Source organism: Culex pipiens, chromosome 2 (assembly GCF_016801865.2).
Source record: "Culex pipiens pallens isolate TS chromosome 2, TS_CPP_V2, whole genome shotgun sequence".
Lineage (NCBI taxonomy): Eukaryota > Metazoa > Arthropoda > Insecta > Diptera > Culicidae > Culex > Culex pipiens.
Window position 1 is genome coordinate 149552436 of NC_068938.1, and position 13914 is coordinate 149566349.

The window sequence follows — 13914 nt, forward strand, 5'->3', positions numbered from 1 at the left end:
TCGATCAATTCAACCATATTTTGTTAAATTTCCAATGCTTTCACTAAGAATGTATTTTTTGAAAATGTAAACTTACTAGTATAAACACTCAAAATTTTCACAAAATACTGTGTTTTCGAAAATAGTCAAATTTTCAACATTTGTAATATGGGTATCAAAAGAATTGAAATTTTTATGATTTTTCACTTTATTAAAGTATTTTAAGAGCTTTTTTTTTGAAAATTCATTTTTTTTACAAAATACCGTGTTTTTTCGAAAATACTTAAATTTTCAAAATATGCAATTTTGGCAGAGAGAAGGGACTCTTTGATTTTGGTATCAAACGAAGCGAAATTTTGTATACTTCATACAAACATTCAAGTTGTGTATGCTTCATAAATTTAATTTAAATTTTGCTTGGTTTTATAACCATATTGCAAATTTAAAAAAAAAATTAGTATTCAAAGAATTGCGATGTTTTTTGTGTTGCAAATGAGTAGGCTTAGTGATTTTTCACGCTCAAAAATTGCAAATTTCACGGGGACCGTAATTTCAAAACACCAATTTTCACGGAAATTTCGCGGAACGTGAAAAATGTTAAAAAAAATCTCTGAAAACCTTATGTTTAAATCACATAAACTACTTTTTATGCTTCAGTATATATTAAACTTCAATAAACTAAACAAATCTTCACTAAATTTGAACTTGACACAAAAATAATTGTTCCTAATTTCCAAAAAAGTTTGCATCTATTTTATATTTTTAAATTTAATTGAATTTCATTTCAAAGCAAGATTAATAAATCTTGTCCAGCCAAAATAATTGAAATAAATTTTTTTTTCTGCGACATTTTGCTCAGTAAAAATATTTTTCATAACTCGTGATGTTTATAAGCAAACCCCTTTTGTTTAGATATCAAAATTTTTGTAATTTCTGCTCCACAACTTTGTAGAACCCTGCAAAGTTAGAAAAAAACAGGATATTTTAAAATGAAAAATTTTGTTCTAAATGAAAAAATTACCCTTCTGGGTCAATGTAGATTCGAAAAGTACATCAAATTTCCCTTAAAATGACATGTTCCAAAAAAATTTACAGTCGAATGACGGAAAATGGCAGAGTTTTGAAAACTTTTTTAGTGTTTTTTCGATGAAAAATACGTTTTTCAAAAATCTGAGTACGCCATCAAATCGGGCGTCTAATTTTACATAAAAGTCCCTTTGACACCAAATTTCTATCTCATCAAGTCATCACCGTTTCGAGCTGCAAATTATTGAAAAACACCTCTTTTTTCACATGCTCAAAAATGAAAGGGGTCGTACTGCCCCTCCGTCACGAGATATCAAAAACGGACCTCGGATTCGTGTTCTGGGACAAAAGTTACCCCTTAGGACAAAGTTTCACGCAAATTGAAGAGGGGTCGGGGCAACTGCTGTGTGAGTTGGCGGAGAATTACCCATTTCAAAGAAGTGATTTGAGAAAATTGATAAATTTCACGGGATTTCACGGAAATCTTAAAATTTCACGAATTTCACGCTGTCCGCGAAATCGTGAAAATTCACTAACCCTACAAGTGAGTGATAAAAAAGGTATCATTTGATTATCTCTGCACCAAAAACATCAGAGAGTATAGCGACCGTCACTAAAGCTTGTGAGATCTCTTTTTGTGTCTCGTGATTCGCAGCGATGGCATTCTCTCTTTATCTCTCCTCCCCTTTTCCTCGACTGTGCGCTCTCACCGCTGAGTCTCTCAACCTCTCCGTAAACTGCAATGAAAAAAACGCGAGACGGCGATTAAAAGACGACCACGTATGACGTCCCGTAAAACTGAGCTTGGGAAAATTGATTTTGTGTCGGCTTTTGTGATTGATCGTGAAAGCGGGAATGAGAGAGAAAAAGAGAATGTCAAGCGCGAGTGTTTAAACACTGCAACGTGTTCGGCTATGTTCGGCGATGAAAATATCAAACGGAAAGAAGAGCAGTTGTATTTGGGGCATGAGTATTCTCGATTGATAATTGTATTTTTGCAATTCCGTCGTGAAACTACTTACTTTTCCTGTCATTCTTGAACGACGAAATAGCCTACTTTTCTGTACCAAAAATAACAGAATCAAATAGCAACACTTTTCAAAATAAATGCTGAAAAGTTCTACTTTTCAGCACTGAAATGGGTGCTGAAAAGTTGAACTTTTTAGCACTTGTTTCGAAAAGTAACACTTTTCAACATTTTTTTGATTTAAACGATTTATTGACAATATACATGAAAATTCGACTCAATGGGTGTTTTTCGAAATTGCAAAAAATGTTGTATGGAACTCGTGCAAAACTTGATAAATGTACGACTCGTGCTGAAAAAAACCTCTTTTTGCAACTTGTTGCATAAACTACTATTATTGAGAGCTGATAGTTTGTTAATTTAACAACATTGGTGAAAATGCAGTATTTAACAAAAAATATAAGTTTGAGTATTTTCGAAAGAAATACGGTATTTTGTGAGCAATTTTGATTATTTATTTTTTGAAACTTAGTACACTTTCAATAGAAAGATATTCTTATTGAAATCATTGAAAATTTATCATGATATGGATGAATTAAGTCGATTTTAGAAAGATTTTAAAAATAAATTATCGTCCATTATCGTCGATAAGATTAAGAACTATCGTTATCAAGCCTTGACAATTTTATCGATAGCAACCTTGATTTTGACATTTGAGATTACCAAAGATTGTTTGAGATTGTTTATGGATGGCCCCATTGCAATGTATACTAAATGTTTCTTTTATTGCAAGATGAAATAATAAAACATTCATAATACACTCAAACCCCGATGTTTTGACACCAACTGTTGTCAAACGAACGGGGTCACTTTTTAGTTTGACACCCCTTTTACACGGAGTTTATTACAGTCTTTAGATCTAAAGGTTTTTTTTCTCTCGCAAAATTGATTTTTCTTGAAAGAGCAATCAGCCAGCAAGATCTAAACTTAGAAACATGTACCCTCCCTGCAAAAGCTTATGAAAGCAGTTGAAAGGTTTTCCAAATATTTGAATTGCATATGTTAAATTCTGGAACAGAACTGCTAAATTCTAATAAAAACTCTAATTGAATTGTTTTACATTCTTTGATAAATTGATTGAAAATTGGAGATACAATGTTGAGTATGGCACTATTTTAAATGTTATGAATTATAAATACAAATAAAAAGAAAAAAGAAAGAATTTATATCCAAGAATAAAAAAATAAAAGTCCAAATTAGTTACCTGCCAAATATAGCAGTTTCGCTTAATTATAACTTGCATTAAATTTGAGTTCTAATCATCTTTTTCCGTTTATTGTTTTCCCAGGTTGACAGCATGTGCGGCACGCTGAGTCGCTCCTCGAAAATGCTGCTGCGCGCCCATCTGCCCAACCAGCAGCGCACCTCGGTCCATCTGATTCCGGGAATGCGCCTCAAGGACGCCCTGGCCAAGGCCCTCAAACGGCGCAACCTGACGGCGGACATTTGCGAGGTGACCTCGTCCAACAGTGACTACCCGATCCCGTGGGACACGGACGTGTGCGATCTGCACTGCGAGGAGGTCATCGTGCGCATCCTGGACATTGGCTTCCCCACGTACATCTCGCACCAGTTCATCCGGAAGACGTTCTTCTCGTTGGCATTTTGCGAGTGCTGCCGCCGGTTGCTGTTTACCGGGTTTTACTGCAATCAGTGCAATTACCGGTTCCACCAGCGCTGCGTGGACAAGGTGCCATTGGTGTGCAGCAAGCGCCACATGGACAACACCTTCTACCACCATCTGCTGGCCAATCCGGAGAGTACGGTCGGGATCATCAACCCTGGGACGGGCGGTTACAGCACCAGTCTGCGGCATCCGCGCTCGCTGAATCCCCAGGATCGGTCCAACTCGGCACCGAATGTGTGCATCAACAATGTAAACATGAAGCCGCTGTTCGGGCTGGACGCCGGCAGGCCGCTGCTCAATCGGGGGCCGTTGCAGGTAACACGAATACTGTCTGAAACAAATTTCAAACTAAAATTAAATACACTCTTTTTCAAGGCCCAGTCCAACCAGGAGCACTCACATTCCACGCAGGCATCGCCGACGAACACGCTGAAGCACAGCAAGCGGCCGCGGGCCCGGTCGGCAGACGAAAGCAATAAGAACCTGTTGTCGCCGCGCGATCCCAAGCAGTCCGAGGAGAACTGGGTGAGTGTTAGGGGATTCTTAATAATTCAATTACAGTAGTTTTTCGGTAACTGGGCTGAGAACGTAGCCCAGTCACCGAATGTTGCTCGTTAACTGGGCTGAACAAAAAATAAGGAGGGGACCACCGATGCATAATATTTTCCAGATGACATATTAAAATAAAAGTTACTCAAATTTAATTACAATGATTACTTTTCATATTTCTTTAATTGTTACATGAAATTAAACAAAAGTTTGAAAAAAGTTTATTTATTTATTGAATATGATTTTTGCATCCATTAACCCCTCGGTCATTTTGGTTTGTTTTGGTTTTTTGACGTTTGCCTGCTTTTTAACTGGGCTACGGCCCAGTTATCGAGCGCCCAGTTTAAAAGCAGCCCAGTTAAACAACGCCCAGTTAGCGAACAACTGCTGTAGTCTTAATAGTAGTTTATGCAACAAGTTGCAAAAAGAGGATTTTTTCAGCACGAGTCGTACATTTATCCAACGAGGTTCACCGAGTTGGATAAATACGACGAGTGCTGAAAAAATCAAGTTTTGCAACGAGTTCCATACAACATTTTTTGCAATTTCGAAAAACACCCATTGAGTGAAATTTTAAGTCGAATTTTCATGTATTTTGTCAATAAATCGTATAAATCAAAAAAATGTTGAAAATTGTTACTTTTCGAAACAAGTGCTGAAAAGTTCAACTTTTCAGCACCCATTTCAGTGCTGAAAAGTAGAACTTTTCAGCATTTATTTTGAAAAGTGTTGCTATTCGATTCTGTTATTTTTGGTACAGAAAAGTAGGCTATTTCGTCGTTCAAGAATGACAGGAAAAGTAAGTAGTTTCACGACGGAATTGCAAAAAATATTTTTTCATATTTTTTTTTAATTTCGTAAAATATTTTAGTCTGAAAATTTTAAATTATTTGAATAATTATTCGAAAATAAAAAACAGCTGAGAGAGTGACTCTACGTTTTCGCAAATCTGCTTTGGGACCATCCATATACCACGTGGACACTTTTTTGGGAACCCCCATAGAAAATTTCAACATTTTGTATGGAGTGTGGTTTTTCGTCAAACCTCACCTAACAAGCAGAAAATTTCACACAAGCTTAATTTTCTTAACATTGAAAATTGAACCAATAGTTTCCAAGATATCGTTTGATATTAAGATGGAAAGATTATAAGGCAGGGGTGCTCAAAGTTTTTGAATGGCGGGCAAAATTTGAAGCTCATATGGGCTTGCGGGCCAATATGAAAAAATGTTAATTTGAAAAAAAAAATGAACTTGAATATTTTCAATTTCTAGAACTGAAAAATACATCTATCAGGTTATTTTTTTTAAATTGAATTGAGGTATATTTTTTGTCATTTTTGTCATTTAAACATTATAAAACAAAAATGACATCTTCCTAACAGTTTTGTCCAACAACAAATACAATGAAAATTAAAAAAGTTATAACTGAAAGTACTTGTATATTATTGATTTTTTTGTTGAAAAAATATTTGAAAGGAGTGACGAATAAATCGTTCCAAATTACCTTTCAATGATTTTTCGTCCAATGTGCGAAATAAGTTTCAGGATCAGCCTATAAAAGTAGAGAGCCTATCCGGAAAGGCGAATTAGGTTTTACGCTGACTTGGTTTTGAGGTTAGAAATTTGACAGCCTGGCTGCACTGTTTACATTTTTTGCACGTGTGTCTCAGTAAGAATGTGTGTGCATCTGCGCTCGTGACGTCACGCTGTAAAACCTAATAGGTGTAAACAGTGCAGCCAAGCTGTCAAATTTCTAACCTCAAAACCGAGTCGGCGTAAAACCTAATTGGGTCCTAAAATGATGCTTAGATTGCTGATATTATTGCCTACAGCGATAAAGCTTATTTTTCTGAGTACAATGACCCTTTGTACGACCACAAAGAGTTTAAAATGGATTTTTAAATCAATTTTGAAAAATTAACCTCGCGGTCCTTCTTGACAGAAAAGCTCCTACTTGACAGCTCGTTCCAAGGGGACCATAGTTGATCTATCGAAAAAAATGTTGTCTTGTCAATATTTTTTTTTGCATTAAAATGAAAAAAAGTGATCAGAAATGGAGCGCAAAGAAAAAGGTTGGAATCATCTTAAAATATTTTTGTTCAGTTGAGATTTTCAAAAAAGTGTCCACGTGGTTTATGAATGGTCCTCTATCATCCGACATATCAAACTTCATGAAATTGAAAGATATGTCAATCTATGGTCGTTGTTCTCTGGCCCATTCTGGTCAATTTGGAACCGCTTTTCGGTTAATTTTTTGGAAGTTCATCGGGTACCCGGCAACTGGTTCTAGGTTACCCGGAAGTGGCCAGTATCACTCCAGAGTGGTTCTGGCAATCGTGTATTGTGTTTTTAGTAAGTTTTATGGATCAATTTCAATTATCGTAAGTAAAAATCGTGAAAAACAGTAAAAAAATGAACTTTTCCGATGTTCCGGATTTCCGGAATTGTAGGTTCCTGGCCCGATATTAGTATTGGTGGCTGTCGAATGCAACTCGAAACATCCTGATTGGTTGAAAATTGTCGTAGATACAGTTCGTCAAAGTTGGGGTCTCAAAAAGGTCTTTTTTTCGGTTGTAGCAGATTCCCGGTGGTGATCAAATCCGGGTCGGGTGGACATCCTAAGCCGGATTTGTTCAAAAACAGGATTTTTGGCGATTTTCGAAAAGGACCCAAATACCTTATGTGTGATTTTTTAAAATACCAAGGGAAGATTATGATTATGAAGGTTATGATAGACAAAACAGACAAAAAGAAAAATAGGAAGAAAAAAGCAAAAAAAAAATATTACAGTGGACTCTCTGGCTGTCGATCTTCTCGATATCAATAATGCTCCATCTGTCAATACATTTTTCAGTCCCTTCAAATAGATTGCTTTGATTTTTTATTCTATAATTTGATAACCCCCGCTCTCGACGGTCCCTTCAATATCGACAACGAGAGAGTCCACGGTAAAACATTGGAAAATAGAGAGTTAAATTGAATGAGAGTATGATAGAATGGTTTAAGGTGACAAAAAACAAATAGAATGATAGAAAAAGTGGTCTGCAACTTGAATTACTTTTCTATTATCAAGATATTAATCGTTTTAACTATTGTCTCTCTCTCCTCTAGAACATCCAAGCGGAGGAGATCCTGATCGGCCAGCGCATCGGTTCGGGCTCGTTCGGAACGGTGTACAAGGCCCACTGGCACGGACCGGTCGCCGTCAAGACGCTGAACGTCAAAACGCCGAGCGCGGCCCAGCTGCAGGCGTTCAAGAACGAGGTCGCCATGCTGAAGAAGACACGCCACTGCAACATCCTGCTGTTTATGGGCTGCGTGAGCAAACCTTCGCTCGCGATTGTGACGCAGTGGTGCGAGGGCAGCAGTTTGTACAAGCACATTCACGTGAATGAAACCAAGTTTAAGCTGAACACGTTGATCGACATTGCGAGGCAAGCGGCGCAGGGGATGGACTATTTGCACGCGAAGAACATCATCCATCGGGATCTCAAGTCGAACAACATCTTCTTGCACGATGACTTTTCGGTTAAGATCGGCGATTTCGGTCTGGCGACGGCGAAGGTGCGGTGGTCTGGGTCGCAGCAGTCGAACCAACCGACGGGGAGCATTCTGTGGATGGCGCCGGAGGTGATCCGGATGAAGGAGCAGAACCCGTACTCGTTCCAGAGCGACGTGTACGCGTTCGGCATCGTGCTGTACGAAATGTTGACCGAATCGCTGCCCTACAGCCACATCAACAACAAGGACCAGATCCTGTTTATGGTCGGCTGTGGCAAACTGCGGCCCGATCTGACCAAGGTCCGCTCGGACTGCCCCCAGGCGCTGAAACGTTGCGTCGAGGACTGCATCAAGTACAGCCGCGAGGAGCGGCCGCTCTTCCGCCTGCTGCTGAACATGCTCGAGAACATGCTGCGCACGCTGCCCAAGTTCCACCGGAGCGCGAGCGAGCCCAACTTTACCCAGACGCAGCTCCAGAACGACGACTTCCTGTATCTGTGCTCGAGCCCGAAGACGCCGGTTGCGTTTCACAACTTTCAGTTCAACAACGGCTTCGGTAACATCTAGCGCGCTGCTGCTGCGACCAAGAGGTTGGGCGTCGTCGTTTCGGTGAGATTCTAGTTATTCGAGGGACAAACTCTTTTTAATCGCCACTTGTGTGAGATTCGGGGCGAAGTGCGCGCGTGACCGGGTTGTTGTAAATAGGATGGATAGATGGAGCTTGGAAGTGCGCGCGCGCGTCAGTTTCGCAGCGCAAGTCATGTTACTATGTCAAGTTAGGTAAATGATATCTTTATTGTGGGGGGACGCAGGTGGAAAATTCATCATCACTTGAACTGCTTTGTATTTTCTCGTTTAGTTTCTATGCTGTCCGTGTGTACATATGTAATTTTCGTTTTTAGTTAATTTTGTTTTGGCACACGATTATTTTGTGATTCCAGCATAGCAAAAAAAATAACAAACCTGTCGACGATTTCATTAGTATTAGGTTTGAACAGCTGAGGTCCGTTTGCAGCTTTTTGCGTTGTTTTAGTTTGTTTAGGAAGAGAGCCAGAGATTGTGTCACACTTAATATTTTTAACGTTTTGTTTGCAGAGATTATGCCGTTTGCGTTGAGATTATACCGTAGTCGATTGGTTGATTTTTACTTTAGGGGACGTTAAAATAAATATTTATGTCAAAAACTTTATTTTCGGGATCCTAAACGATGGTAATCTTTGTTACAATGTATAATCGATTTAGTGTGTTCTGTCGGCATGTAGTTGTTCATTTTCTGGTATATTTCATCAACTGAGTAAAGAATTCCAATTAAATGCCGTTGCAAATATGTTTTGAAGTTTTGTGTCCCTTCACACTGACCAGAGTCGATGAGGGAGGGGAAACAAGCCATGGTTTCAACATTTAGATGAAAAACGAGGGTTAGCTTGCCGAAGCCTTTCCGGAGACCTACTGGAGACCCATCCCTTCCGGGATAAGAAGCGCCGCTTGGAAAGGTTGGACTGCCAGGACATGGAACAGCTGTAACGACGCTCTAACGAAACGCGTAAGTTCTACAAGAAACTCAGTCCATCCCGGAATGGATTTATGCCGGACGAGTATGAGGTGATCGCATCGGCCCAGAGGGCGACGGGGGAAACGACGTCGGCGGTATGGTGGACGGCGAGGACGAGCCAGCACCCACGATGAGGGAAGTTAAGCATGCCATCAAGAAGCTGAAGAACAACAAAGCAGCCGGGAAGGGTGTTATCGGTGCGGAACTCATCAAGATGGGCCCGGGCAAGTTGGCGGCCTGTTTGCTCCGGCTGATAGTCAGGAATGGGACACAGAACAACTACCGGAGGAGTGGAAAGTAGGAAGTTATATGTCCGATCTACAAAAAGGGGGACAAGTTGGAATGTGAGAACTATCGAGCTATCACTATTCTCAATGCGGCTACAAAGTGCTGTCTCAGATCATTTTCTGTCGTCTGTCGGAGCGATCAAAGGATTGGCCAAGCCGGTTTTGTTGAACCAAAACCTCCAAAGATGTCGCTATTACCAGATCCCGACGCACACCCTGTTCACTGCCCCTGATCGCATAAATGTCCCATATGCATTTTCATCGATTTCGAGTTATTGATGCAGTTTGGTTAAAAATTGTGTGCTCTTTCGAAAGAGCCTATAACATCCAGTACTTTGTTCTAGATATCAGGAGGAAATCCAGTTTTTTCGCGAAAATTTAACACGTAGCCTTATGTATGGGACAAACTTCAAATGCGTTTTTCTCAGCTTGCTGTTTTTGCATATGGGACATTTATGCGAACATGGGCAGTTCATCGATTTCAAATCCGCGTAGGACTCGATCGATCGCAAAGAACTATGGAAGATCATGTACGAGAACGGCTTTCCCTAAAAGCTGAACAGAATGGTGAAATCAACGATGGATGAGGCAGCGTGAAAATGTCGGGTGCGATGTCCGACCCTGTCGAATCGGCTGGACGAAGCGGAGAAGGTTGGATTGAAGGTAAATGTGGCGGAGACGAAGACTCTGCTGGCAGGAGGAACCGAGTCCCTTATGGCTCGCATAGGACCGACTGTGATGATCGATGGAGACGAGTTCGAGGAGTTTGTATACCTCGGATCGTTGGTGACGTCGTGCCTACTATGGACTTCACAAGACCTTAAGATCTGGTCTCCTTTCCCGGCGTATAAAGTGCAACATGTACGAAACGCTGATCAAACCTGTCGTTCTCAACGGGCACGAGACGTGAACGATGCTCGAGGAGGACCTGCAAGCGCTTGAAGTTTTCGAACGGCGAGTGCTTAGGACGATCTTTGGCGGCGTACGTAAGAAAAATGTATGGAGGAGAAGGATAAACCACGAGTTGGCGCAACTCTACGGTAAGCCAAGCATTCGGAAGGTCGCTAAGGCCAAATCCGGTGGGCTGGACACGTTGCAACAATGCCGGACGCACTGGATGTGCGCCAACCGAACTAGACAACCAATCAAAACAGACAAACTGTAAAAAAGTACGAGTTTGTTTGTTTGTCATAGTCTAATACCTCCTTAAGTTCACTCATTTATCGCCACTTATTAAGGTGAAGCCGTCTATCATTCTAAAACTAAATTGATCATCACTCTGAAATGCTTAGTATTTAGTTCAATGATACGAATTTGCGCTCCACAATTATTTTGCATATGCCGGTTGAACCCTTCTTGAAGGCACTGAAGAAATTTTTGATCTCAATCTAGTGCCTCAATTTTTTTTACTTTTTTGATTAATTATGATTTTCATAATTTCACAAAAAAGAAGAATTTTATGAAAATAATATAAACTTATCAAAATGTATATCGTCAAACGAATTATTTTTAAATTTAAATTTTTGTTTACTTTTTCAAAAGGTCCGATCAGCATTGGACACCCATTGCACCTAGGACCTTTTGAAAATGTACTCTAAAATTTAAAATAGTTTGAAAGTAGTTTGCTGGCAAAGTTATGATTGTTTTTTATTTAAATTTCAAAATAATTTTGCGTGCTGCATTTGGGCCGAGATTTTGGTTCTTTTGCCGTCCAATTTGCTGATACTCACATAATAAAATGTTTGGCAAAACTCCTGAGAAAAAAAAATCGTTTGCTAGCTAATTTTTGCTTGATTTCGCCTTTTAGAAACTGTTAGAACGTCATTGTACTGATGGGATAATATTTGGTACCCGATGGAAAAACATGTTATTCTTCTATTTTGTTCAATGTATATGCCGACAGAATAACTACAACAAAATTCGGTTTGAAAGCAATTTAAACCATATAATGAATAAAAGTTCTGAATTTAGCTTAGCTAAGATATTTAGTATTATCACACCAATTGTTTTTGAACAATTTCAACCAATCTTCTTAATCGGTATATTCACTGTAAGTTCTATCAGTTCAAGAATAAAATATAATTTACCGCAAAGTTAAGCAAGAAGCAAAAGAGAATAAACAAATAATTAAACAAAAAAAAAAGATATCTAAAAAGCGAGAACTGAAAATCACGAAGGTAAACTTAAAAGAAGAAAAAACACGTAACAAACACATTCAAGTAGTCTCAATTGAGACAAGAAGCAAATAATCACACACACACACCCCAAAAAACACACACACACAGCAACAATTCAAATTTAAGCTAGCAAAACCAATCGCGGAGTGTCGCGGCGAACGCGTGCTTATTAAAAGCACGATTGAAAAACAAGCAAAATCAAGAAAAATCAATGCGTCAAAGAAGAAGCAAACAAAACGAAACGAAAAACCCTGGGCAGAGAGCAGCGTGAGAGGATGAGCGGGCGGCAAAACAAGAGATTTACAATTATATGTGTAAAAAAAAATGTTAAGTACATATTTAAGGAGGTAAGAGTTTGAGGAAGGCAAGAGTGAATCGAGAAGTAGTAATCTAACGAAGCAAAAAACATTCACAACCCAAAACGGAAAAAAGCAGACATATGAAATGCAAATCATGCTAGAAGCTCTAAAAATGTGAGAGAAGGATCAATCGTTTCCCTGGTTGGGAGAGAAGGGGAAAAAAAATGAAAAGAAACAGTATAAAATACATAGATATCGTTGAAAGAAAGAATAACGAAAATTATCACATTTATAAACCTACTTGAACCAGGTTTGTGCAAATGAACTTGGAAAGCTGAAATTACCAAGAAGAGAGAAAACAAAGAAAATAAATGAAAAGTATAAAACAAAAGAACGTGATAGTGCGATACAAAACTGAAGAGTGCGATGAAATTAGCTAACTGTACACAGTTATAATGCAAGAAAAAAACAAACAAAACTATTTCCTTTGATCTAAAAATAAAATTATAAATATTTAAAACGCCGTGTTTGCGTGTTTTATTTTCCGTGTGAGAAAAAAAAGGTCCTGCGGAACGAGGAGTTGGTAAGTACCGAATGTGACGGCCAGGTGGCAACAAAAAAGGATATCTTGCAAGGAATGTTGCATGCAACTTGAAAAAGGTAGTTGCATGTTTTATTAGTTTGAATTGAACTACACGCAGAAAAAGACATTATCAATTCGATAAGTTTCTGCCATCATTTCGATAAATAAAATTATCGGTTGGCAACCAATAATTTATTTTATCAAATTCAATAAGTTTTCTTATCAATCTGATAAAAAATATTTATCAATTTGATAAACAATATTATAATTTTGATAAACGTCACTGGAGAAACGTCAAAAGCAAAATGTTTCAAATCGATAAAAATGCTTATCATTTTGATAAATTAATTTTATCAGAACCATAATTTTTTTTATCGAAATGAAAATTGAATTTATCGCCGATCCCCAGGTAGTTTTGCCGTATTTTTTTTTCATTTCAAATTATTTAAAATTCAAATTCACTTTAACAACTGCATTTATTCTCGTAAATCTTAGTTTTTTTATATATGACAATTAACAAATCCTCCCGGTTTAACAGCAGTCTCGGCCATTTCCACGCTCGTGTGGTCTTGGCCAGGTGATCCTGTAGCTTCTTTGTTGTCCTCAACTGCGTGCTCTGTTTCCTTCTTATCCGTTTTAGGCTGTTCCTTTACCTTCTCCGGTCGTGTTTGTTTCGCTCCGGCGCTTCCGGTGGACAAGTGAAGCTGGATAAGTATGCGCCTGGAAGGAAAAGAATTTGATTATTTTGTAGGGAGTTGAACCGTCTATAAAATCTTGAGATTAATTACCGTGAGATGAATGTTTCCCTCAAAATCTGACTCACTAGAGGAGCTTCTCCCTGGGAACTTCCAGCGCCGCGTTTTCACCTTTTTTTTCTAGCGTGGAGCTTCGTCGGTACTTTCAAGTTATTTTGTGGAAAAACTTGAAAATTACGCAATATTACTTTTTTTTCTGCAAGAAACTGATCAAGTTTGTTAAAAAATATTTAAATTTTATCGGGAACGTTCCCATTTTTGTGGGCAGCAACAAAACAATAACAAAGAACAAGATCGAAGCTGTCATTTTATTCAATAATTTGTTTTATCGAAATGATAATCTTTCTTATTATTTCAAAAAATTACTTTATCAAAATGATAAAGTTTTCTTATCACATCGATAAATCGTGGTTATTGATTCTGATAAATGATATTATTGATTTGATAATGCAGAATTTTTCTGCGTGTAGGAGAAAATCTCATATGTGTGGCAGGTTAAATGCATCTCCTTGCGCAAGCCGCGTAGCCCAGTGGTAATGCTCCCGCCTCG

General features: G+C 38.6%; 1 protein-coding gene across 3 annotated transcripts in view; it reads left to right on the plus strand.

The window, feature by feature from the left end:
- LOC120428354 (raf homolog serine/threonine-protein kinase Raf) overlaps window positions 1-12546 on the plus strand; it is a 165973-nt gene extending 153427 nt beyond the window's left edge. For 2 of the 3 annotated variants that reach the window (XM_052709045.1, XM_039593358.2), the window contains exons 2-4: window positions 3321-3974; window positions 4035-4184; window positions 7322-12546. In XM_052709045.1, the coding sequence (XP_052565005.1) occupies window positions 3330-3974; window positions 4035-4184; window positions 7322-8278 (1752 nt within the window). In that variant the 5' untranslated portion in view covers window positions 3321-3329 and the 3' untranslated portion in view covers window positions 8279-12546. Of the gene's footprint in view, window positions 1-3320; window positions 4185-7321 lie in introns of all 3 variants that reach the window. The other variant, XM_039593357.2, reaches the window with a different exon arrangement.
- Window positions 12547-13914: the final 1368 nt, after the last annotated feature.